The sequence below is a fragment of the Caretta caretta genome, chromosome 24 (genome assembly GCF_965140235.1).
Source record: "Caretta caretta isolate rCarCar2 chromosome 24, rCarCar1.hap1, whole genome shotgun sequence".
Taxonomy (NCBI): domain Eukaryota; kingdom Metazoa; phylum Chordata; order Testudines; family Cheloniidae; genus Caretta; species Caretta caretta.
The window spans coordinates 9861140-9884981 of record NC_134229.1 but is presented as its reverse complement, the minus strand read 5'-3'; the positions used below and the strand labels follow the sequence as shown (position 1 = coordinate 9884981).

General features: G+C 51.6%; 1 protein-coding gene across 1 annotated transcript; it reads left to right on the top strand.

Annotated features, from left to right (window-relative positions):
• The first annotated feature begins 4987 nt into the window (after positions 1-4987).
• KLHDC9 (kelch domain containing 9) lies at positions 4988-17096 on the top strand. Its single transcript, XM_048827770.2, is given in 6 exon segments — positions 4988-5036; positions 5562-6244; positions 6246-6802; positions 7333-7483; positions 7941-8139; positions 16732-17096. Coding segments are annotated over 5 exon segments (1188 nt in total). The 5' UTR covers positions 4988-5036; positions 5562-6127; the 3' UTR covers positions 16896-17096.
• Positions 17097-23842: the final 6746 nt, after the last annotated feature.

Here is a 23842-nt window from a genome sequence, read left to right as displayed (position 1 = left end):
CTCTCACCTGTAAAGGGTTAAGAAGCTAAAGGTAACCTCGCTGGCACCTGACCAACATGACCAATGAGGAGACAAGATACTTTCAAAAGCTGGGAGGAGGGAGAGGAACAAAGGGTCTGTGTCTGTCTGTAGTGGTCTTGGCCAGGGACAGAACAGGAATGGAGGCTTAGAACTTTTAGTAAGTAATCTAGCTAGGTATGTGTTAGATTATGATTTCTTTAAATGGCTGAGAAAAGCATTGTGCTGAATAGAATAACTATTTCTGTCTGTGTATCTTTTTTGTAACTTAAGGTTTTGCCTAGAGGGGTTCTCTATGTTTTTGAATCTAATTACCCTGTAAGATATTTACCATCCTGATTTTACAGGGGGGATTTCTTTATTTCTATTTACTGCTATTTTTTATTAAAAGTCTTCTTGTAAAACACTGAATGCTTTTTCATTGTTCTCAGATCCAAGGGTTTGGGTCTGTGGTCACCTATGCAAATTGGTGAGGCTTTTTATCCAACATTTCCTAGGAAAGGGGGGGTGCAAGTGTTGGGAGGATTGTTCATTGTTCTTCAGATCCAAGGGTCTGGGTCTGTAGTCACCTAGGCAAATTGGTGAGGCTTTTACCAAACCTTGTCCAGGAAGTGGGGTGCAAGGTTTTGGGAAGTATTTTGGGGGGAAAGACGCGTCCAAACAGCTCTTCCCCAGTAACCAGTATTAGTTTGGTGGCGGTAGCGGCCATTCCAAGGATAACGGGTGTAATATTTTGTACCTTGGGGAAGTTTTGACCTAAGCTGGTAAAGATAAGCTTAGGGGGTTTTTTCATGCAGGTCCCCACATCTGTACCCTAGAGTTCAGAGTGGGGGAGGAACCTTGGCACCAGGCACCAGGCAGGGCTGGTTTCGTGTCAGAGCCTGCTGCCAGCCCGGTGTGTTACTCCAGCACGTACCAACATCTAGGGGTCCTCTTTGGCTGACCTGTCCGGACTGCTAGTCCGGGGATCAAATTCTGATGGATGGGGACAATTCCCATCACAACGTGTTACCTCTCCTCATTCCCCATCCTCTACCTTTCCCCCTCTCCCTGTCCAGGGGTAGCATGTTGTGACAGATGGGGGCACTCCCATCACAATTTGGTACCCCTGTGAAATCTCTAGTTTCAAGCTGGACACAAGTAAAGAAAAGCATCCCGCAGCATTACACCGCAGGGCTATTGTATGTAAAACCTGGAAGGAAGGTCTTGCTCTTTCTTATTAGTCTCTTTCTGTTGTAGGCCCCAGAGTTTCTACAGTAAACACACCCTTCATGCGCACAAAACACTGGCGATGTGGAAAGCCCTGTAAACAGTGTTACCTCACCCACTTTGGGCCCAGGGACCCCGGCCAATTGGGGGTCTCTGGAAAGGGCCCTGACCTGCTCCACCTGCCCAGCGCTGCTGCCGGGGAGCGGGACAAGCCTCCCCGCCCTGACCCCATTTCCCCAGCAGGAGCGCCAGGCAGTGTAGGGGGACTGCAGGCGGAAGGCGTGGGAAGGGACCCCCATATGCTCTGGCTCAGGGCCCCACAAACCCTTAATCCGCCTCCGGTTCCTTGTACAGACTCCCCCTGCCCCATCACTGTTACACATATTGTACAAGTTTTCAACACAAACTTTGCACTTCTGCCCATAATCGTCTCCTCTGCAGGGATTGTCTGTGGAAACATTTGCTCAGTCTCCTGCAAAACCCCTAACTGGTCTGAACCCCAAAATGTGACAGAGGGGTGTGTCCAAAGCCCTGCCTCTCTCACAGAGTTTGGCACTTAAGTCCAGCCTGCAAGTAGCTTTGCCTAGCGATCCACAGATGGGAACCCCTCTACTGGAGTTTTTTTTTCCTGGGAGTTTCTTGTGGGAAAGAGCTAGGCAAATGCCTAACCCCAGGCAGAACTGCCAACATCTATTGATTTAAATCAAATCCTGACAAACCTAGTTATTAAAACCCCTTGAGCTCTGACAGGCTCAGTTATCAGGTGAGTAAACAGAAAGTTCCCGGCCAGGTGCTTTGCCTACAATGAAAACACCCTAATCAGCTTCAGAAATAAATACAGAGCCGGTCTAGTTAAACGCCACACCGTTTCTGGATGTTTCAGGGCCAGATGATCGGCCCTGCGCTCTGCACGGGTGCTGAGGCAGAACGTCACAATGTCTTAGGTGAGCTGAAAATATTTTTCTGGCTCCGATCAGACTGTGTCTTCACACCTTTGTGGCTACGGCAGTGGTGGACTCCTTAATATTGCCATCAGAATGGAAGAGAGGCGTAACAGACAATGCTGTGTTTGTTGTAACTTACATTCTCCTGGGAGCACCTACTTAGGAAAAGACAGTTTATATCAGGGGTGTTTAGTGGGCAGGTAGAGGCTGAGATCGAAGAGGAAACTTTACAGTTAGAGCACCAAAAATGTGGATCAATGGGTTAATTCTAATGGGACAAGAATGCCCCCACTTTGTATGGCTTATAGAGAGGATTCCTGTACAGCTAGACCAACACCCACTGAGTGCACAGCAAAATCTATCAGGACCCTCTCCGGCCTTCATTCTCCTGCTCATCAAAGATGCCTTGGCCTGCACCAGGCAGAGAGAAGGAGCGAGATGACTTTCAATTTTAACCTTACCGCATTTATTGACATTTTGTCAGGCCAAAATTGATACCTGTGAAATATTGTCAAGACTTTTCTAACAGGGCCACACTCCGGGAAGTTCAATCAAGCTTCAATCAAGCAGGTGGGTGCATGGCAAGGAAGCAAGCACGGTAGTGCATATTACATATTTTGCATATGCAAAACTTGTATTTGCATATTTTAGGCATATACAACCATTTTAGTTACTCTGGGAGAAGTAACAACAGAAGTATGGAGCTCTTGTACCCTAAGACTCAGAAATAAAAAGGCAAATTAAAAGAACCCAACGCGTATTTATTTATTTATTTTTTTAATTTCATGACTTTTGGGTGCATTGCTCAAGACTTTTTAATCCTTATGGTTAAGAACATAAGAATGGCTGTCCTGGGTCAGACCAAAGGTCCATCTAGCCCAGTATCCTGTCTTCTGACAATGGTCAATGCCAGGTGCCCCAGAGGGAATGAACAGAACAGGTAATCATCCAGTGATCCATCTCCAGCTGTAACCCATTCCCAGCTTCCAGCAAACAGAGGCTAGGGACATATATCTTGGGGTTGTATATGTATATGAAGTAAACATTGCACTAGAAATTTGAAGATTGTCATACAAGTATAGTGACCTCTGGTCCAGATTTTTTAAAGGTATTTGGGCAACTAGCTGGATTTTCAAAAGTATCTAAGTGCTTTCAACCTTTAAAAATCTAGCTTTTAATGCCTATTTGGGCAACAAGTTCTACAGAACAGTGGTAACATGGGAAAGAGCATGAAGGTACTGGATAGGGAGGCTAAATAACAGTTGATAAAGGCCATCCCTGTTGGCGGATTAAAGGAAATTGAAGACATTTTCACACCAACCCAGGAAATCAATCAGCCTCAAAGCCATATGATCCCAAAGAATAAACTTTTGAATATAAAAAAAGAAAAAAGTTGGAATTTAAAACTAATCTTGCATTAGAAACAGGCAACATAATGCCACAGCGAGATGCAACTGCCGAAGCTTCTCGCAACTTCATATTTTCAATAAATAGTTGCCCTTAAAAACCTGCACAATGGTGCGCGGTGACAGCCATCTGCACAATGCAAATGAAGGCAAATGATAATGTGCTAAGAGTAATAAAAATAACATTTTAAGAAGTAAATGACTTAAAAGGGTGAAACTCCATTGGAGTGGATGAGGAGGAAGAGGCCATCCAATCAGGCAACCAGATGGCACAGTGATACTCAGACCTCAGTGTTCAGGAACCAAATTAGCGCTCAGCATTATATACATATAATTCTCCCAGCAGAATGATTGACCAATTGGTTAATAACATAGCAAACGCATCCTGATTGGCTAATAACTTAGGCTGGTTAATAATTAAATCAGGCCGTGTTAAATCATGTGCTGCAAAGAGCCAGGGGGAGCAACATTAACGGGCCACTCCCCAGGCTCAGTCGCAGTTAAGACCAATTGTTTGGACCGCAATGAGGTTTTCTGCACACCGATAAAGTCGCATCAGGGTAGCAGTCGTGTTAGTCTGTATTCGCAGAAAGTAAAGGAGGACTTGTGGCACCTTAGAGACTAACCAATTTATCTGAGCACAAGCTTTCGTGAGCGAGAGCTCACGCCACCGGATGCATTCAGTAAACTCGTAGGGATTCTTTTAAACACCAGCAACATTTCGAACCGTTACGATGTTTGGAGGCTGGGGTCGGTAAAAGGGGTCACGGACCCCAGTTGCCTTGGGCAGCTCAGTGTGTGGGATCAGCCAGGAAGAGGTGCCTTGTCTGGCACGGGGACGCCCTGAGCCCGGGAAGTGGGCGCGGGACTCGCCTCTCTGCCCCCCCCCCCATTTTTGCATTCACTGCAGGGGGCTCCCCTCAGCTGGGTCAGGGTCCCTTCCCCCGCACTCTGCGGACAGGGAGTGGCCCGACTGCAGGGTCTCCCCTGGGTGCAGGAGGATTTTGTCCAAGGCCTTAGGCCGGATTTTGAAAGCTAGATAGGCCACCAGTGGGATTTTCAAAGGCTTCTCGGGGCCCCCGCCCCGTTTGCGCCCCGGGGGATCCCTCCTGCGCTCGGCGCTGTCCCCACGGTCTGGAGCGCCGGCCCCCGCCCCCGGCAGCTGCAGCAGCCGCGGGGCGGGCGGAGGCGCAGCCTGAGCTGGCCCTGGCCGTTGCCAAGCCGCGCGGCGGGTTGCGAGGGGCGCGCCCCGGGTTCCTGCAGCGGGGGCGGCCTGGGAAAGCGACAGCGGTTCGGTCCCGAGCTGCCGCTGAGCCCTCCACTGCGCGTGCGTATGGGGGTGTCTTTGGGGTGGGAGTGTGCATGGTGGGGGGTGCGTGTGGGGGTGCATGGGGGGCGGCGCGGGTCCCTGGCTCATCCGATGCACTGAGCTGCCCAAGGCAACTGCAGTCCGTGAACCGTGGGTGCAGGGGGGATGGGGAGGTGTGCAAGCGGGGAAATGGCGGTGGGCAGCTGGGGGGGGGTGCGTGGGGGATGGGGAGGTGTGCAAGCGGGTGCATGGCGGTGGGGAGGTGGGGGGTGCGTGGGGGATGGGGAGGTGTGCAAGCGGGTGCATGGCGGTGGGGGGCTGGGGGGGTGCGTGGGGGATGGGGAGGTGTGCAAGCGAGTGCATGGCGGTGGGGAGCTGGGGGGGTGGGTGCATGGGGGATGGGGAGGTGTGCAAGCGGGTGCATGGTGGTGGAGGGCTGGGGGGGTGCATGGGGGATGGGGAGATGTGCATTTGGGGGAGGGGGTGTGGGGGTGGGGAAGGGAGCTGTGCAGTGGTGAAGGGAGGTGTGTAGGTGGGTGCATGGGGGACGTGTGCATACAGGTGCAGGGAGGTTGGGTGGGGAGATGGGTACATGTGGGTGGGGTGCAATTAGGGTGACCAGATGTCCCAGTTTTATAGGGACAGTCCCGATATTTGGGGCTTTGTCTTATGTAGGCACCTGTTACCCCCCACCCCCATCCCGATTTTTCACACTTGCTGTCTGGTCGCCCTAGGTGAGATGGTGAAGGGAGGTGTGTATGAAGGTGCAGGGTGGGGAGATGTGCGTGTTTGGGAGGGACCTGTGTGTGTAGGTGCATGGGGTTGGGTGGGGAGGTGTGCGTGTGGGTGCATGGAGGGTGGGGTGATGCACAAGTGTGTCTGGTAGGGTGGAGCTGTGACTGCAGGGGCAGGTACAATCTGGGTCAGGACAGTTCTCCAGAATTGTCCTTCCAAGCGGCAACCATTGCAACAAGCGCGATTTTAGGTGTCTCATAGGGACTCACAGGGCAAAACCCATCCACACCAGAGGGAGAGTTTAAAACCTGCCTCCAAATTCCTATAGTGTGAGGAAGCCTTTATCTGAGATACTGCAGGGATGGGCGAGAGAGAATCACCATGAGCTCTTAGCAACATAGTGCCTATGACACACAGTTGACCCATTGTGATTCCATCCAGCAGAGGGCGATGCTGAACACATACAATAGACAACACAGTACAGTACTGATAGCCCCTCTGTAGAGATGGGAGGTGACTTGCCTGACATTACCCAGCAGGCAAGGGCAGAGCTGGGAACAGGACTCAGGAGTCCTGACTGTCAGGCCCACTCACTAACCCCATTGCTTCCCTTACAGGCGGGTGGTGCGTCCTTTGGCTGGTGGCACTTTGCCCCTGCAGGTGGGAGCTGGCACGATGGCTACGGGCAGCAGCTGGGCATGGAAGCCCATCGCACGGGACGCCCTGCTTGCACGTGGCTACCACTCGTGCGATGTGGTGCGAGGGAAGCTGCTGCTCTTCGGGGGGCTGAAGTCGGGTGAACTCAAGGAGCCCCCACTGGGGGACGTGGTGGCCTTCGACCCCACCCTGCTGACGGCTGCCACAGTGGCCCCCAACAGCGGGTACCAGCGCAGCCGCCATGACACGGCGGTGCTGGCCGACCGCTGGCTGTGCGTGGTGGGGGGCTGGGACGGCGCCCACAGGGTCTCGGCCGTGTGCTGCTGGGACACCGAGCAGGGACAGTGGGAGCGCTGGGCCGAGGGGCCCTCCAACGACCCCCCCGTGGGGCTCAGCAGCCATACCTGCACAAAGGTGTCGGAGCATGAGCTGCGGGTGGTGGGCAGGGAGGGTGGGCTTCGCACCCAGCGGCGCTTCGCCAGCATCTACACCCTCCGTGTCAACCCTGCCACCAAGACCTACTGGTAGGTCCCTGTGTCCCCGAGGGGGCTCTGGGGCTGGGGCTGGGGCTGGGGCTGGGGCTGGGTCCCCTCCCCCCCCAAACTGAGAGAGGTGCACATTGACATGGGGACAGCTGGGCCGAGTTGCCCACCCCCTGCAGGGTGGGATCTGATTAAAACTGGGCAGCAGGTTCGAATTTGGATGCACCCCTTAGAGAGATTCACCTATGGTCATGTGGTCCCCCGGAGATCCAGGCTGTGGGAGGAGGGGCCGTCAGGTCTGTTCCCAGCACTGGGGAGGCCTGTGCCCTAGAAATGGCCATTGCAGTGCCCACTGGGCATGAGATCTGGATTATCAGCTCCCCGATGCCCAGGAGAGTTGGGATCCAGGATTTTGGTTTCCGCCCATGTGGATTCCACACCCCCAAAGTTTAAGGGTGCTCAGGTCCTAGGGCCCCATATATTGGGATGCTCCCCTAAATTAACATCCCTGGGCATTGTGGGTGGGCCTGGTGGCCCATGCCAAGCACCCGTAACGCCTCCCTGTTGTCTAGGTACAAGGAGGAGGAATCGCGGACAGCCTCTCGGGCTGGACATTCGGCCATGCTGCTCCGCAACGCAGGTGGCTACCAGCTGATGGTGTTTGGGGGCCGTGACTCCTCCGACTGCGAGGTGGCCGGGCGCTGGGGCAAGGGGAAAATCCACGTGAGTGTCTGATGGCTCTGGACTGTCACTGCCCCAGAATGAGCCCTTTGCTCCTGCCCCACTCCCCACAGCGCCCCCTGGTGGGAGAGACTGGGACTGGAGTAGCTGGGAGCTCCCACAGCCAGTGCTTCTGCCCCACTCCCCACAGCGCCCCCTGGTGGGAGAGACTGGGACTGGAGTAGCTGGGAGCTCCCACAGCCAGTGCTTCTGCCCCACTCCCCACAGCGCCCCCTGGTGGGAGAGACTGGGACTGGAGTAGCTGGGAGCTCCCACAGCCAGTGCTTCTGCCCCACTCCCCACAGCGCCCCCTGGTGGGAGAGACTGGGACTGGAGTAGCTGGGAGCTCCCACAGCCAGTGCTTCTGCCCCACTCTCCACAGCGCCCCCTGGTGGGAGAGGCCAGGGCTGGAGTAGAGTAGCAGGCAAATCCACAAACTGACCCTCCTCCTTCCTCCTAGGTAGAGTCCATCCATGCTCCCAAGCTAACAGAGCAGCTCTCCCATCTGGTTGGCTCCGAGAATGGCTCACGGCAGGCTCCAAAAGGCCTGAGGCACCAATCCTGCACGGTGGTGGGTCCCTTCGTGGTGGCTTTTGGTGGGGAGACCCTAACGAAGGGGCGAGACACCGTCTGTAACGATCTCTATGTCTACGATACAAGTAAGAGAGGAGACAACGGGCGCGCATGTGTGTATGTATTACTGCCCTCCACTGGGTGGAATCAGAACTGCTGAGTCCATGCATCACAGCCCCCGTACTGCACAGACCTAATGGGGAGTCTCCTTTAGCTCAGGTGTCAGGTGTTCATACTGGAGACAGGAATCCTAGAGTCACATCCCTACACCCATGGGGGCAACCTTTACGTCCCCGCAGAGCTCCCCGCCCATGCAGCCTCCCTCTAGCCACTTTCCTCTTGATCCTGAAGTGCAACCGCTACAAACTACAGTTTCCAACATGCGTCACTCCATCCTGCTCGCCATTGTGCATTGTCTCTTGGGAGCTGTAGTTTCCACTGGTTGCCCCTGGGGAGTGAAGATGAATGTGACCTCTCAGGCTTTCCTTGCCTGTCAGTCAGGCGGATCTTGCAATCCAGTCGAGCTGGCAATCCAGACCTGGGCTGGGTATAGTTTGCAGCCCTCTTCTCCGCCAGCCTTTCCCAGGCAGGGTACAATAAGAGGGGAGGATTTCAGAGCTGGGCATTCAGAGATTCGGGTCTGGATTCCAGTGTTGCCATCTCTCACGATGTTCCTGCACGTCTTGCAAGATCTGGTGCTTTTCTCAAAGCCCCGGCTCCTGGAATCATGCAGTTAGAGGCGAAACACAGCTCTTATCTTGTAAAAAACTCAGGCTCTAGCCCTCCCATCCCAGCTGCAGAGACAAGCATGCAAACGTGTGAGCCCGAAGCCTGACGGTGAATAGGAGGAACCCAAATTGTATTAGTTTGTTTTTTATTTTTTTAATGTCCTGATTTTGGGGGCCTGGCTTGTGATTTTTGAATGGTTAGGGCTGGCGATATTATGACTCTCCTTTAGGCTAACACCCTTTGCACCACCCACTACCAGGGCCCGAGTGGGACTGAGAATTGTGGTCTTCCTGTGTGAACCACAAACTCCAAGCTGGTTATCCGGCTAGCTGGGCTCCATCACCTCAGATGTCACAAATCCAGCAAAGAGAGGAAGAATAGCCTGGAAGGAAGGATGGCCCAATGGCTAGTGGGCTAGCCGGGGCACTAGGAAACCTTGAATCAACCCCCACTTCTGCCACAGATGCCCTGGGGGACCTTGAGCAAGTCACGTGAGCCTAGTTTCACAGAGGCACTTTTAGGCACGTAGAGAAGCCCACTGGTACACGCTGTGATTCCCAAAGCCACCACTTGCCCCCAGGCTCCCTACGTGCCCATGGGGAGAGGCATCTTGGACTGTCATCTGCAAAAGTCAGCCAGCTAGGAGTTAGGCAACGGGAGATCCTGACAAGAGGACTGTGTCTTAACCCCCACACCGCGATCCACAACCAGGATTCCTCTTTGGAAGTCAGTACCTCCGGCTCCTTGTGGCAAGGGGATGTGGGAGACCCCTCCCTTATACCTTTCAGCCCTGCAGTCAGGTGATGTGGGAGACCCCAGTTCACGTCCCCCTCTGCCTGATATGGGAAGGGACTGGAAGAGCAGTCTTGCACCTCTCAGATTTGCACCCCAAACCGTTGGGTTACGAGCTATTCTGATGGGGGGACTCCCTCCACCTCTCTTGTTGGACCTGTTCATTGTGAGTTGGTGTAGTGATTCTGGCTTTGGTGAGACACTTCTGAGAGTGTCAATTCAGGACAAATAGCTCAAAGCAGGGCAGTCACAGCCCAAGGCTGGGGTTCCTTTGCACACCAAGGCAAACCAAACCAGCCAGACAGAGAAGACTTTGGTTTTACCCCACTGGCTAACCATAAGTCATACAAACAATTTCCTTAGATGCTCCAGTTTCCTAGTATCCCCACCAGTGCCATTCGTTATGGGGAGAAATGGTTATGAAAACCAATAACCCAGTAAAAGAAAAAAAGTTCTCCTGGTTCCAAAGGACCAAGCCCCAGATCAAGATACAAATCAGATCTTACCCACAAATCACGCTGTTGCCAATCCTTTAGAATCTAAAATCTAAAGGTTTATTCATAAAAGGAAAAAGATAGAGATGAGAGCTAGAATTGGTTCAATGGAAACAATGACATACAGTAATGGCAAAGTTCTTGGTTCAGGCTTGTAGCAGTGATGGAATAAACTGCAGGTTCAAATCATGTCTCTGGAGAACATTCCCAGCTGGGATGGGTCATTGGAAAGCGTAAGGGACAATTTCCTGGTGCAAGTGCTGGAGGAACCAACTCAGGGCAGAGCTCTTCTTGACCTGCTGCTCACAAACCGGGAAGAATTAGTAGGGGAAGCAAAAGTGGATGGGAACCTGGGAGGCAGTGACCATGAGATGGTCGAGTTGAGGATCCTGACACAGGGAAGAAAGGAGAGCAGCAGAATACGGACCCTGAACTTCAGAAAAGCAGACTTTGACTCCCTCAGGGAACTGATGGGCAGGATCCCCTGGGAGAATAACATGAGGGGGAAAGGAGTCCAGGAGAGCTGGCTGTATTTTAAAGAATCCTTATTGAGGGCGCAGGAACAAACCATCCCAATGTGTAGAAAAAATAGTAAATATGGCAGGCGACCAGCTTGGCTTAACAGTGAAATCCTTGCTGATCTTCAACACAAAAAAGAAGCTTACAAGAAGTGGAAGATTGGACAAATGACCAGGGAAAAGTATAAAAATATTGCTCAGCCATGCAGGAGTGAAATCAGGAAGGCCAAATCACACTTGGAGTTGCAGCTGGCAAGGGATGTTAAGAGTAACAAGAAGGGTTTCTTCAGGTATGTTAACAACAAGAAGAAAGTAAAGGAAAGTGTGGGCCCCTCACTGAATGAGGGAGGCAACCTAGTGACAGAGGATGTGGAAAAAGCTAATGTAGTCATTGCTCTTTTTGCCTCTGTCTTCACGAACAAGGTCAGCTCCCAGACTCCTGCACTGGGCAGCACAGCATAGGGAGGAGGTGACCAGCCCTCTGTGGAGAAAAAAGTGGTCCGGGACTATTTAGAAAAGCTGGACGAGCACAAGTCCATGGTGCTGGATGCGCTGTATCCGAGAGTGGTAAAGGAGTTGGGGGATGTGATTGCAGAGCCGTTGGCCATTATCTCTGAAAACTCATGGCGATCAGGGGAAGTGCCGGATGACTGGAAAAAGGCTAATGTAGTGCCCATCTTTAAAAAAGGGAAGGAGGATCTGGAGAACTACAGGCCAGTCAGCCTCACCTCAGTCCCTGGAAAAATCATGGAGCAGGTCCTCAAGGAATCAATTTTGAAGCACTTTGAGGAGAGGAAAGTGATCAGGAACAGTCAGCATGGATTCACCAAGGGCAAGTCATGCCTGACTAATCTAATTGCCTTTTATGATGAGATAACTGGCTCTGTGGATGAGGGGAAAGCAGGGGACGTGTTATTCATAGAATCATAGAATCATAGAATATAAGGGTTGGAAGGGACCCCAGAAGGTCATCTAGTCCAACCCCCTGCTCGAAGCAGGACCAATTCCCAGTTAAATCATCCCAGCCAGGGCTTTGTCAAGCCTGACCTTAAAAACCTCTAAGGAAGGAGATTCTACCACCTACCTAGGTAACGCATTCCAATGTTTCACCACCCTCTTAGTGAAAAAGTTTTTCCTAATATCCAATCTAAACCTCCCCCACTGCAGCTTGAGACCATTACTCCTCGTTCTGTCATCTGCTACCATAGAGAACAGTCTAGAGCCATCCTCTTTGGAACCCCCTTTCAGGTAGTTGAAAGCAGCTATCAAATCCCCCCTCATTCTTCTCTTCTGCAGACTAAACAATCCCAGCTCCCTCAGCCTTTCCTCATAACTCATGTGTTCCAGACCCCTAATCATTTTTGTTGCCCTTCGCTGGACTCTCTCCAATTTATCCACATCCTTCTTGAAGTGTGGGGCCCAAAACTGGACACAGTACTCCAGATGAGGCCTCACCAATGTCGAATAGAGGGGAACGATCACGTCCTTCGATCTGCTCGCTATGCCCCTACTTATAATTCCCAAAATGCCATTGGCCTTCTTGGCAACAAGGGCACACTGCTGACTCATATCCAGCTTCTCGTCCACTGTCACCCCTAGGTCCTTTTCCGCAGAACTGCTGCCGAGCCATTCAGTCCCTAGTCTGTAGCTGTGCATTGGGTTCTTCCGTCCTAAGTGCAGGACCCTGCACTTATCCTTATTGAACCTCATCAGATTTCTTTTGGCCCAATCCTCCAATTTGTCTAGGTCCTTCTGTATCCTATCCCTCCCCTCCAGCGTATCTACCACTCCTCCCAGTTTAGTATCATCCGCAAATTTGCTGAGAGTGCAATCCACACCATCCTCCAGATCATTTATGAAGATATTGAACAAAACCGGCCCCAGGACCGACCCTTGGGGCACTCCACTTGATACCGGCTGCCAACTAGACATGGAGCCATTGATAACTACCCGTTGAGCCCGACAATCTAGCCAGCTTTCTACCCACCTTATAGTGCATTCTTCCAGCCCATACTTCCTTAACTTGCTGACAAGAATACTGTGGGAGACCGTGTCAAAAGCTTTGCTAAAGTCAAGAAACAATACATCCACTGCTTTCCCTTCATCCACAGAACCAGTAATCTCATCATAAAAGGCGATTAGATTAGTCAGGCATGACCTTCCCTTGGTGAATCCATGCTGGCTGTTCCTGATCACTTTCCTCTCATGCAAGTGCTTCAGGATTGATTCTTTGAGGACCTGCTCCATGATTTTTCCAGGGACTGAGGTGAGGCTGACTGGCCTGTAGTTCCCAGGATCCTCCTTCTTCCCTTTTTTAAAGATTGGCACTACATTAGCCTTTTTCCAGTCATCCGGGACTTCCCCCGTTCGCCACGAGTTTTCAAAGATAATGGCCAATGGCTCTGCAATCACAGCCGCCAATTCCTTAACTTTAGCAAAGCTTTTGATACGGTCTCCCACATTACTCTTGCCATCAAGTTAAAGAAGTATGAGCTGGATGAATGGACTATAAGGTGGATAGAAAGCTGGCTAGATCATCTGGCTCAAAGGGTAGTGATCAATGGCTCCATGTCTAGTTGGCAGCTGGTATCAAGCGGAGTGCCCCAAGGGTCGGTCCTGGGGCCGGTTTTGTTCAATATCTTCATTAACGATCCGGAGGATGGAGTGGACTGCACCCTCAGCAAGTCTGCGGATGACACTAAACTGGGAGGAGAGGTAGATACGCTGGAGGGCAGGGATAGGATACAGAGGGACCTAGACAAATTGGAGGATTGGGCCAAAAGAAATCTGATGAGGTTCAACAAGGACAAGCGCAGAGTCCTGCACTTAGGACGGAAGAACCCCATGCACCACTACAGACTAGGGACCGAATGGCTCGGCAGCAGTTCTGCAGAGAAGGACCTAGGGGTGACAGTGGACGAGAAGCTGGATATGAGTCAGCAGTGTGCCCTTGTTGCCAAGAAGGCTAGTGGCATTTTGGGTTGTATAAGTAGGGGCATTGCCAGCAGATCGAGGGATGTGATCATTCCCCTCTATTCGACATTGGTGAGGCCTCATCTGGAGTACTGTGTCCAGTTTTGGGCCCCACACTACAAGAAGGATGTGGAAAAATTGGAAAGAGTCCAGCGAAGGACAACAAAAAGGTTACGGGACTGGAACACATGACTTATGAGGAGAGGCTGAGGGAACTGGGATTATTTAGTCTGCAGAAGAGAAGAGTGAGGGGGGATTTGATAGCTGCTTTTAACTACCTAAAAGGGGGTTCCAAAGAGGATGGATCTAGACTGTTCTCCTTGGTAGCAGATGACAGAACAAGGAGTAATGGTCTCAAGTTGCAGTGGGGGAGGTTTAGGTTGGATATTAGAAAAAACTTTTCACTAGGAGGGTGGTGAAGCACTGGAATGCGTTACATAGGGAGGTGGTGGAATCCCCTTCCTCTGAGGTTTTTAAGGTCAGGCTTGACAAAGCCCTGGCTGGGATGATTTAGTTGGGGTTGGTCCTGCTTTGAGCAGGGGGTTGGACTAGATGACCTCCTGAGGTCCCTTCCAACCCTGATATTCTATGATTCAGTCCATTGTTCAGAGCTTCAGTTTGTAGCAAAGTCCCTCCAGAGGTCAGAAGCAGGATTGAAGACTAGATGGAGATAAGGCAGCTGCCTTTTATAGTGTCTTCCAGGTGTAAGGACACCTCTTTGTTCTTACTGTGGAAAATTACAGCAAAATGGAGTTTGGAGTCATATGGGCAAGTCACATGTCCATGTGTGACTCAATTCTTTACAGGCGGCAGCCACTGCTCACATGCTATCTTGAACATGCTATCTCAGGAAGACTTCTTATGTGGATTGGAGTCTCCCAAGGTTCATTGTCCGTTAAGTGTTTCTTGATTGGGCACTTAATTTGCAAATTCCTTTCTCAAGAAGCTGACCAAATGCTTTACTAAGGCTACTTCATAGACTAGACTATCTGGGTTGGAAGGGACCTCAGGAGGTCATCTAGTCCAACCCCCTGCTCAAAGCAGGACCAATCCCCAATTTTTGGCCCAGATCCCTGAATGGCCCCCTCAAGGATTGAACTCACAACCCTGGGTTTAGCAGGCAAATGCTCAAACCACTGAGCTATCCTTCCCCCCAAATCAAAACACCTTGATATACAAGTACATAGCCAATATTCATAACTTCAAATACAAAAATGATACACACATACAGACAGCATAATCATAATTAGCAAATCATAACCTTTCCACAGACACCTTACACGACAACCTTTGTACAATATTTGCTGCAAATATATAACAGTGGTTGCACCAATGATCTATACGGTCACAGGTTATATTAATAACGTCTCAGTTGGACTACAGAGAGAAAGCAGAAGCATGAGAATGGCTTTGTAGCCTGGTGGTTCAAGCACTCACCCAGGACGTGGGGGATCCAGTCCCCTGCTCCACTGACAATTTAGTTATCTGAAGTGCACCAGCCACACCAGGAGAGATTGATGAGCCCCATCTCAGAATGTCCCATAGCTCAATGGTTAAGGTACTTTCCTGAGAGGTGGCAGATCCCTGTTCAAATCCTTTCCTTTACTGGGGGAGGAGGGACTTGAACCAGGGGTCACTCACGCTCCAGGTGAGCATCCTAACCACTGGGCTAAGTGCCAGGGAGGGGTGTCTCGCTCTTCCAACCCCCCCTCAGCTGCTGTGTGTGAACTCACTTCCAGGGCCCCCTCTGGTAGGCAGCCTCTGAGCACGCCTGCCGGCTCAGATTCTGGCTGCGAGGTAGGTGGCTCAACGTCTGTCTTCCCTGGTTCATGAATTCCTGCGGGGCTCAGGTGGGAGACGGGCTTCCAGGCACCTACAGGGGGCAGCAATGTATGTGCCCAGAGGCAGGAACTTAGGCGCCGAGAGAAATTTTGCCTGCAAACATGTTGGTGCCAAGTGTAGTCACCTTTGGGGCCAGTGGGAATTTGGTGATTTGCAGTGGAGCCTTAAACTGGGATTTAGGTGCCTAAATACAGATTTAGGTGCCTAAGCCTGGGGTTTAGGCACTTTTGTGAATCTCAAGGCCATAGTCTCTCCATTCCTCACCTGTACAATGGGAGTAACAGCCCTGCCCTACCTCCTGGGGCTGTTGTGACAATAAATACATCAAACGTTGGGGGGTGCTTAGACATCCCGGGCCCAGGGCCAGATAAGGACTTCAGAGTTCTAGAGCAGAGCCAAACGTGCCCTCAAAACATATACGGTTAAATAAAATGTTAATATTTCATGTAGGGTTTCAATAAGAGCCAATTTCTCTAATGACCAATGACAGTTTCCCCTGCCCTCTTTGGAAGCTGCTGCTGATCATTTTCATAAGGCAGCATCTTTAAAAGGGAGTGGGGAAACATCTTTAAAAGAGAAAAAAAATTTCCATTGCAATGTTATCATTCCCCTGTGGAACTCGCTGCTGCAGGATACAGTGGAGGCAAGTTGTTTAATGAGGATTACAAAGAAGGGATTGTAACACTGATACAGCTGAAGACAGCCCCTGCGGTCACAGTAGCCAGGAGAAACTTCTAAGGGTTTTCAATCCTCATGCTTCAGGGCATGAGCTGGTTGGAGGTCAGGAGGGAATGTATTGCATGGCACAGGTGTGGTACATTTGGCAAGGGGAGGGTCCTGGTCATTAATATCTGCCTCTGTAGCTTTTGACACTGGTTGCTGTCTGCGACAGGAAGCGTGACAAGATGGGCTATCTGGAGGAAGCAGGGTAACAATCCCTGCAGCATGGTGCCTCTGATCGTTTAAATTGTAACAGCTCTCCTGTGAAAAGAGATATTATCCCCATTTCACTGATGGAGAAACTGAGGCATAGTAAGGGCTTGTGATTGCCCAAGGTCACCCAGGGACAGGGCTGGGGTTAGAAGCCAGGAGTCCTGGTTTCCAGTCCTCCCTAAATCCCATTCTCCCCCTGTTTTTTTTTATTTAAATCCTGGAGGAGTCCCAAGCCCATATCTGTTTGGTATCAGCTGTCATCTTTGATGTGCAATAGCTCTGACCTGGAGAGCGGCCTGGGAACTGACACAGCAAGAGGGGCGGAGGGCACTGAGCATCAATTTTGGCCCAGCTGTCTGAGAGCCTCAAGCTGCTCCTTTCCTATTGTGTTTTCCAGGATGCTCGCCACCGAGCTGGTTCCGCTTCCCCTGCTCAGATCGGGGCCAGAAGAGAGTCGGGCACCGCACATGCCTTTGGAACGACAAGCTCTATCTTGTGGGGGGCTTTGGCCCAGATGGGAAGACCCCCTGCCCTGAGATCTGCGTCTTAGAGATCCCCTAGTGAGGAAGAGGAGAGAGAGGAGGACGTCCCCCTCCTCTCCGGCATCCTCCCCACTCATTCCCTGGCAATCGCGCGGCTCCTGCAAGCGACCCTGAGAGCCAGCTCTGTTTATGTGTAATAAAAGTGCCCCTTGTTGGCCCAGCTCCCCCTCCTCTCCACAGGGAGCTGCACGCTGGCACCAGGGATTTAACTCAAACAAGAGAGAGATTGGGGAGAAAAAGTTTCTTTGCTAAAGAGTCAGTCCCCCCCGCCGGTCTCTAGGAACACACAGTCGGCTCTCTGCAGCCTCCCGCACAGCCAGGAGAGGCCAGGTGTGGTGGTGCTGACATGTCTCAGGGGAAAAAGAAACCAAACATGGTGGAATGGGGCAGGTCTGCGTGGTCTGCTGAGAGCAGGGGAAGGGCAGGGAGCTGTTCTCTTCCTCCATGGATCACCGTTAAAATAAAGCCTTCCACCCTCTCGAGAATTCATCAGCGGAAACGACTGGCCGGCCCGTCCCTTGTCCTGAGGCAGGGCCGGGAAGCAGCCTGGTGCTAGAACCAGGCCTGGAGAAGGAAAGCTGTTCCCAGCCGTTCCCTAGTTCGCGTGTGAAATGACTTGAGGGGGCGAACAGGGGGGGTGCCTGCACCACCAGCCCCCAGGAAGGAGGCTGTGCCCTCCAGCACACAGACTGGTTTCCCCGAAGTTCCAAGCCGCGCTGTCGGCGGATCGCTTAGTACGGCCAGCCCGGCCCTCAGCTCATGCCAGGAGAAGGGACCTTGGCTTCCGTACAGCTCTCACGACATCACAGCCAGAAACTCTCCCACATTCGTATGCCAACTGAGCGCTTGTAAATGAAAGAGGCCTCAGCTGGGACAAGTCCCCAGCCAAAGGACTTGGCGTTAATCACCTCCTAAAAATAACTTGGGCCTGTGCTTGCTTCCCCATTCAGAGCATGATATGGTGGGACATCACGCCCTCTCACACTCTTCTGCCAGCCACGTGGTCCTGCAGATGTACCCCACCCTACAGTGGGACCATATGTGCCCACCACTTCCCTTGGGGGGCACACTCAGCAAAGGGCCAGGGATGGATCCCAGGGCGAGGGCTGGTCTCCTTTCTGCCCCCCAGCCCTGAAGGTCACAGCTGAGGCACGGGGGTTGCGGAGCGAAGGGTGGCTTGCATGCTCTGGACGCTGTAGAGGAGCAAAGACAACCACCCTTGCTGGGGAGGGGAGGGGGAAGAGGATGGGGAAGGCCTGCTCCAACATGTGCATGCCCACGCCTAGCTGTGCTCACCCTCCGTATGTTCCAGCCCTTTCCACCAGGCTTGTCTAGTTAGGCTGTAAACTCTTTGATATGAGGACTGGTCCCCCAGTGTGTTGTGTGTGCAGCATCCAGCACAGGGGCCCCGATCTCAGTTGGGGGTCCCCTTAGCACTACTGGACTACATGCACTGACTGTTTCAGACTCTCTGCAAACTCAGGCGGGCATCTCTGCAGCCGAGGTGGGTTTTCTTTGCACTCATAACACCTAGAGATTGAGTTATTACAAATGTCTTCTGCTGAGACGGTGGAGAACAAGGTCTGTGCATGCCCCAGCCCCTCCCTCGGGTTCTGGAATTAAGCCCCAAAACACTGGGCTGAACTGCCAGTTATCTCCCAGCAACCACTGGGGTCACAGCTCCAAAGTCCTGGCCTGGAATCCAGAGGGATTAGCGCAGATTGGGTCCAGGTTGCTTCTACCCAGCAGGTCACAGAGAGTTTGTCTCCGACTCCTGGTTTAGCTCCAGCCAGCCATTCCCCACCGCTGGTGCAGGAGAGTTTTATTTCAGGCCCAGGGTTGCAGTTTCAGCAGGGAGCGGGGATGGACAGTGAACCTCAACCACCACGCGCAAGCTGGGTTTTGCCCTGGAAAAGCCAAGCCCTCTGACAGCCAGCACCTGAATGGGCTGGGAGGGTAGGAACAGAAGGATGGATCCTCTGCTGATTTAAAGGGTGCAGCACATGCATCCATCAGCTAAGGGGCAGGACTAGAATATGTAGCGCCCCTGGTTTTGTTTCACCAAAAACTGTACCACAATTAACTTTGTTCTGAGGCGGAGCTGGATGGACTGTCAAGCAGTGGCTTTCAAGCTTTTTTTTTCTGGCCACCGAGTTGAAGAAAATTGTTGATGTCCGTGACCCAACGGAGCTGGGGATGAGGGGTTTGGGGAGTGGGAGGGGCTCAGGGCTGGGGCAGAGGGTTGGGATGCGGGGGTGAAGGCTGCGGGGTTTGGGGTGCAGAAGAGTGCTCTGGGTTTGGGGGGGTTCAGGGCTGGGGCAGGGGTGCAGGAAGGGGCAGGGGTCGGCTGGGAGTGCAGGCTCTGGGGTGGGGCCGCGATGAGGGGTTTGGGGTTCAGGAAGGGGCTCTGGGTTTGGGGGGGCTCAGGGCTGGGGCAGGGGGTTGGGGTGTGGGAAGGGGGCAGGGCTCGGCTGGGAGTGCAGCCTCTGGGGTGGGGCCACAATGAGGGGTTTGGGGTGCGGGAAGGGGCTCTGGGTTTGGGGGGGTTCAGGGCAGGGGATTGGGGCATAGGCTGGACTCAGGCAGCTCCCCAGCAGCAGTGGGGATGCTAAGGCAGGCTTCCTGCCTGTCCTGGTGTCGTGGACCACGCTGCACCCCAGAAGTGGCCAGCAGCAGGTCCAGCTCCTAGGCAGAAGCGTGCAAGCAGATCTGCATGGCTCTTGCCTGTGGGCACACACCCCCCCCCAGCTCCCATTGGCCAGTTTCCGTGCTCAGGGTGGGGGCAGCACGCGGAGCCCTGTGCTCCCCCCCGCTTAGGAGCCGGACCTGCTACTGGCTGCTTCCAGGGCTCAGCGCAATGTCAGAACAGGTAGGGACTAGCCTGCCTCAGCTGGGCAGCACCGCCGACGGGACTTGTAACGGCCCGGTCAGTGGTGCTGACCAGAGCCGCCACGGCCCAGCACCTTCCATTCTGCAACCCAGTGCTAGGTCGCGACCCGCAGTTTGGAAACCACTGTTGTAGAGCAGCTGCAATGATTCAGCCTAGAGCAAACCAGCTCCAAATTCTCCAACCTAGGATGCAGCCCAGCCTCCCGCATCCTTGTGCTAACACTAACGGAGCCACCAGTTGCAGGATCCCTGCTGCTGGAGGCCAAGCGGTTGAAGTTCAAGTCCTCTCTCCAAAAGCCTCTCAAAGCCAATGGCCGAGCATGTTTGATGCCCTGCAAGCAGCCGAGGAATCCATGGAGAAGCAGAGGGACTGGTTCCGCAGGCAGAGTGCCCCACACGTGGTTACCGGCTTTGGCTCTAAAATTAGGCCAGGACTAAAAAGCAGGAGGTTTAGTGGCATCCCAGCAAACAGGGAAAGAAAAACGAATAAGAGGGATAGGGATACGAGGGAAGGTGCTCGCATGGATTGGTAACAGGTTAAAAGATAGGTTTCAGAGTAGCAGCCGTGTTAGTCTGTATCTGCAAAAAGAAAAGGAGGACTTGTGGCACCTTAGAGACTAAGCAATTTATTTGAGCATAAGCTTTCGTGGGCTACAGCTCACTTCATTGGATGCATTCAGTGGAAAATACAGTGGGGAGATTTATATACACAGAGAACATGAAACAATGGGTGTTACCATACACACTGTAACGAGAGGTTTCAGAGTAACAGCCGTGTTAGTCTGTATTCGCAAAAAGAAAAGGAGGACTTGTGGCACCTTAGAGACTAACAAATTTATTTGAGCATGAGCTTTCGTGAGCTACAGCTCACTTCATCGGAACCGATCTGATGAAGTGAGCTGTAGCTCACGAAAGCTCATGCTCAAATAAATTGGTTAGTCTCTAAGGTGCCACAAGTACTCCTTTTCTTTTTGATAGAGATCTTGTAGGTGTTTGTCTCAGTCTGAGGGGTTGGAGCAAATGCGGTTGTATTGTAGAGCTTGGCTGTAGACAATGGATCGTGTGGTTTGGTCTGGATGAAAGCTGGAGGCATGTAGTTAGGAATAGCGGTCAGTAGGTTTCCGGTATAGGGTAGTGTTTATGAGACCATCACTCATTAGCACCGTAGTGTCCAGGAAGTGGATCTCTTGTGTGCACTGGTCCAGGCTGAGGTTGATGGTGGGATGGAAATTGTTGAAATCATGGTGGAATTCCTCAAGGGCTTCTTTTCCATGGGTCCAGATGATGAAGATGTCATCAATGTAGCGCAAGTAGAGTAGGGGCTTTAGGGGACGAGAGCTGAGGAAGCGTTGTTCTAAGTCAGCCATAAAAATGTTGGCATACTGTGGGGCCATGCAGGTACCCATAGCAGTGCCGCTGATCTGAAGGTATACATTGTCCCCAAATGTAAAATAATTATGGGTGAGGACAAAGTCACAAAGTTCAGCCACCAGGTTTGCCGTGACATTATCGGGGATAGTGTTCCTGACGGCTTGTAGTCCATCTTTGTGTGGAATGTTGGTGTAGAGGGCTTCTACATCCATAGTGGCCAGGATGGTGTTTTCAGGAAGATCACGATAGATTGTAGTTTCCTCAGGAAGTCAGTGGTGTCTCAAAGATAGCTGGGAGTGCTGGTAGCATAGGGCCTGAGGAGGGAGTCTACATAGCCAGACAGTCCTGCTGTCAGGGTGTTTAAAAGATAGGAAACAAAGGGTAGGTATAAATGGTCAATTTTCAGAGTGGAGAGAGGTAAATAGTGGTGTCCCCCAGGGGTCTGTTCTGGGACTGGTCCTATTCAACATATTCATAAATGATCTGGAAAAAGGTAAACAGTGAGGTGGCAAAATTCGCAGATGATACAAAATTACTAAAGATAGTTAAGACCCAGGCAGACTGTGAAGAGCTACAAAAGGATCTCTCAAAACTGTGTGACTGGGCAACAAAATGGCAGATGAAATTTAATGTTGATAAATGCGAAGTAATGCACATTGGAAAGCATAACCCCAACTCGACATATACAATGATGGGATCTAAATTAGCTGTTACTGCTCAAGAAAGAGATCTTGGAGTCATTGTGGATAGTTCTCTGAAAACATCTACTCAGTGTGCAGCGGCAGCCAAAAAAGTGATCAGAATGCTGGGAATCATTAAGAAAGGGATAGATAATAGGACAGAAAATATCATGTTGCCTCTCTATAAATCCACGGTACGCCCACATCTTGAATACTGTGTGCAGATGTGGTTGCTGCATCTCAAAAAAGATATGTTGGAATTGGAAAAGGTTCAGAAGAGGGCAACAAAAATGATGAGGGGTATGGAACGGCTTCCATATGAGGAGAGATTAATAAGACTGGGATTTTTCAGCTTGGAAAAGAGACGGCTAAGGGAAGATATGATTGAGGTCTATAAAATCATGACTTGTGTTGAGAAAGGAGATAAGGAAGTATTGTTTACTATTTCTCATAACACAGGAACCAGGGGGCACCAAATGAAATAGGCAGCAGGTTTAAAACAAATAAAAGGAAGTATTTCTTCACACAATGCACAGTCAATCTGTGGAACTCCTTGCCAGAGGATGTTGTGAAGGCCAAGACCATAACAGGGTTCAAAAAAGAACTAGATAAGTTCATGGAGGATAGGTCCATCAGTGGCTATTAGCCAGTATGGGCAGGGATGGTGTCCCTAGCCTCTGTTTGCCGGAAGCTGGGAATGGGTTACAGGGGATGGATCACTGGATGATTACCTGTGCTATTCATTCCCTCTGGGGCACCTGACATTGGCCACTGATGGAAGACAGGATACTGGGCTAGATGGACCCTTGGTCTGACCCAGTAGGGCCATTCTTATGTCTTATGTCAAAAAGCGAGCGAACACCAAATACAGTCAGTTTGCATTAAGCAAGAGCTAAGTGATGAATGCTTGAAATTTTGTACAGTTCCCAGCTGTTGACTTGTTCGTCCCACCCTGTGTCCTATTTCTAGATGCATCCTAGGGGTTCAGGCTGTCAAACCCTTCAATCTCCTTCCCTGGTTGAGTCCAGGTTGATCCAATTAAATCATCATTGGGATGGGGGCCATGCTGCAGCTGCAAACTTTCTTGCTTAGCTCTGCGCTTTTTGGCTGTAAAAGATCAACATGCTCAAGTTTCTGGCTGGGGAGATCTTCCCAGTATCCCAGTGGAATTTTAGGGAACTTGACAGGTTTGCGTTAGGCCAGGGATTATGCTGAACTGTGATCTCCCTTCAGCAGCGGGGGCAGCAGAGCCGTGAAAGCAATATCCTTTCACAGTGTAATGGAAGTGGAACTGCTCTGTTCTAATTTATAACCCCTGCGTGCTGGCTTGGTGACTGAGATGTTATTGGAAGACTAGAGTGGTTTAGTTTAATGAGAGTGCAGCTGTAAGGAATAACAGCTCCAGCTAAGCAAACATGTGAGAAAGTCAAGAGACAGGGCCAGGCTGGGAAGAGGGCTGGGAACCAGACAGTAGCAGTTTGAAAAGAGAGCGGAGTCCTCGAATTCAAGGCCAGATCCAGCTAGACTGAGCTCCCCTCTAGCACAGGCCGTTAAACACAACAAGCGCACAAGCCGACACCCAGAATTAGACCACTGCACATGTGCGTTGTAGAGGAGCTGTTCAGGGAGGGCTTTGGGGGAACCATGCTGCTTTACACAGACCCCACTGGCATGTGTCAAGTCAGGCCTGGCTTGGGGAGGGCAAGGCCTTACGTAAGACAGGCCTGGGTATAGACCGTCTGTGATTTGAAATCCATTCCCTCCTAGTCACTTTGTTAAAATAAACAAGCCTGGGGTTTAAGAAGCTGCTTGATCGCTGTATTCACCACAGTGCCCAGCTGCCGAAGAAAAGAACCAAACCCAGCGGGACCTGGTGGGAAAGTGAGACTGAGATGCTGGGGGCTGTAGCCCAGGGCCCATGCAAAAAGTGGGACAATCATAGATCAGGGTTGGAAGGGACCTCAAGAGGTCATCTGCTCGAAGCAGGTCCAATCCCCAATTAAACCAATCACAGGATTCCATGGCA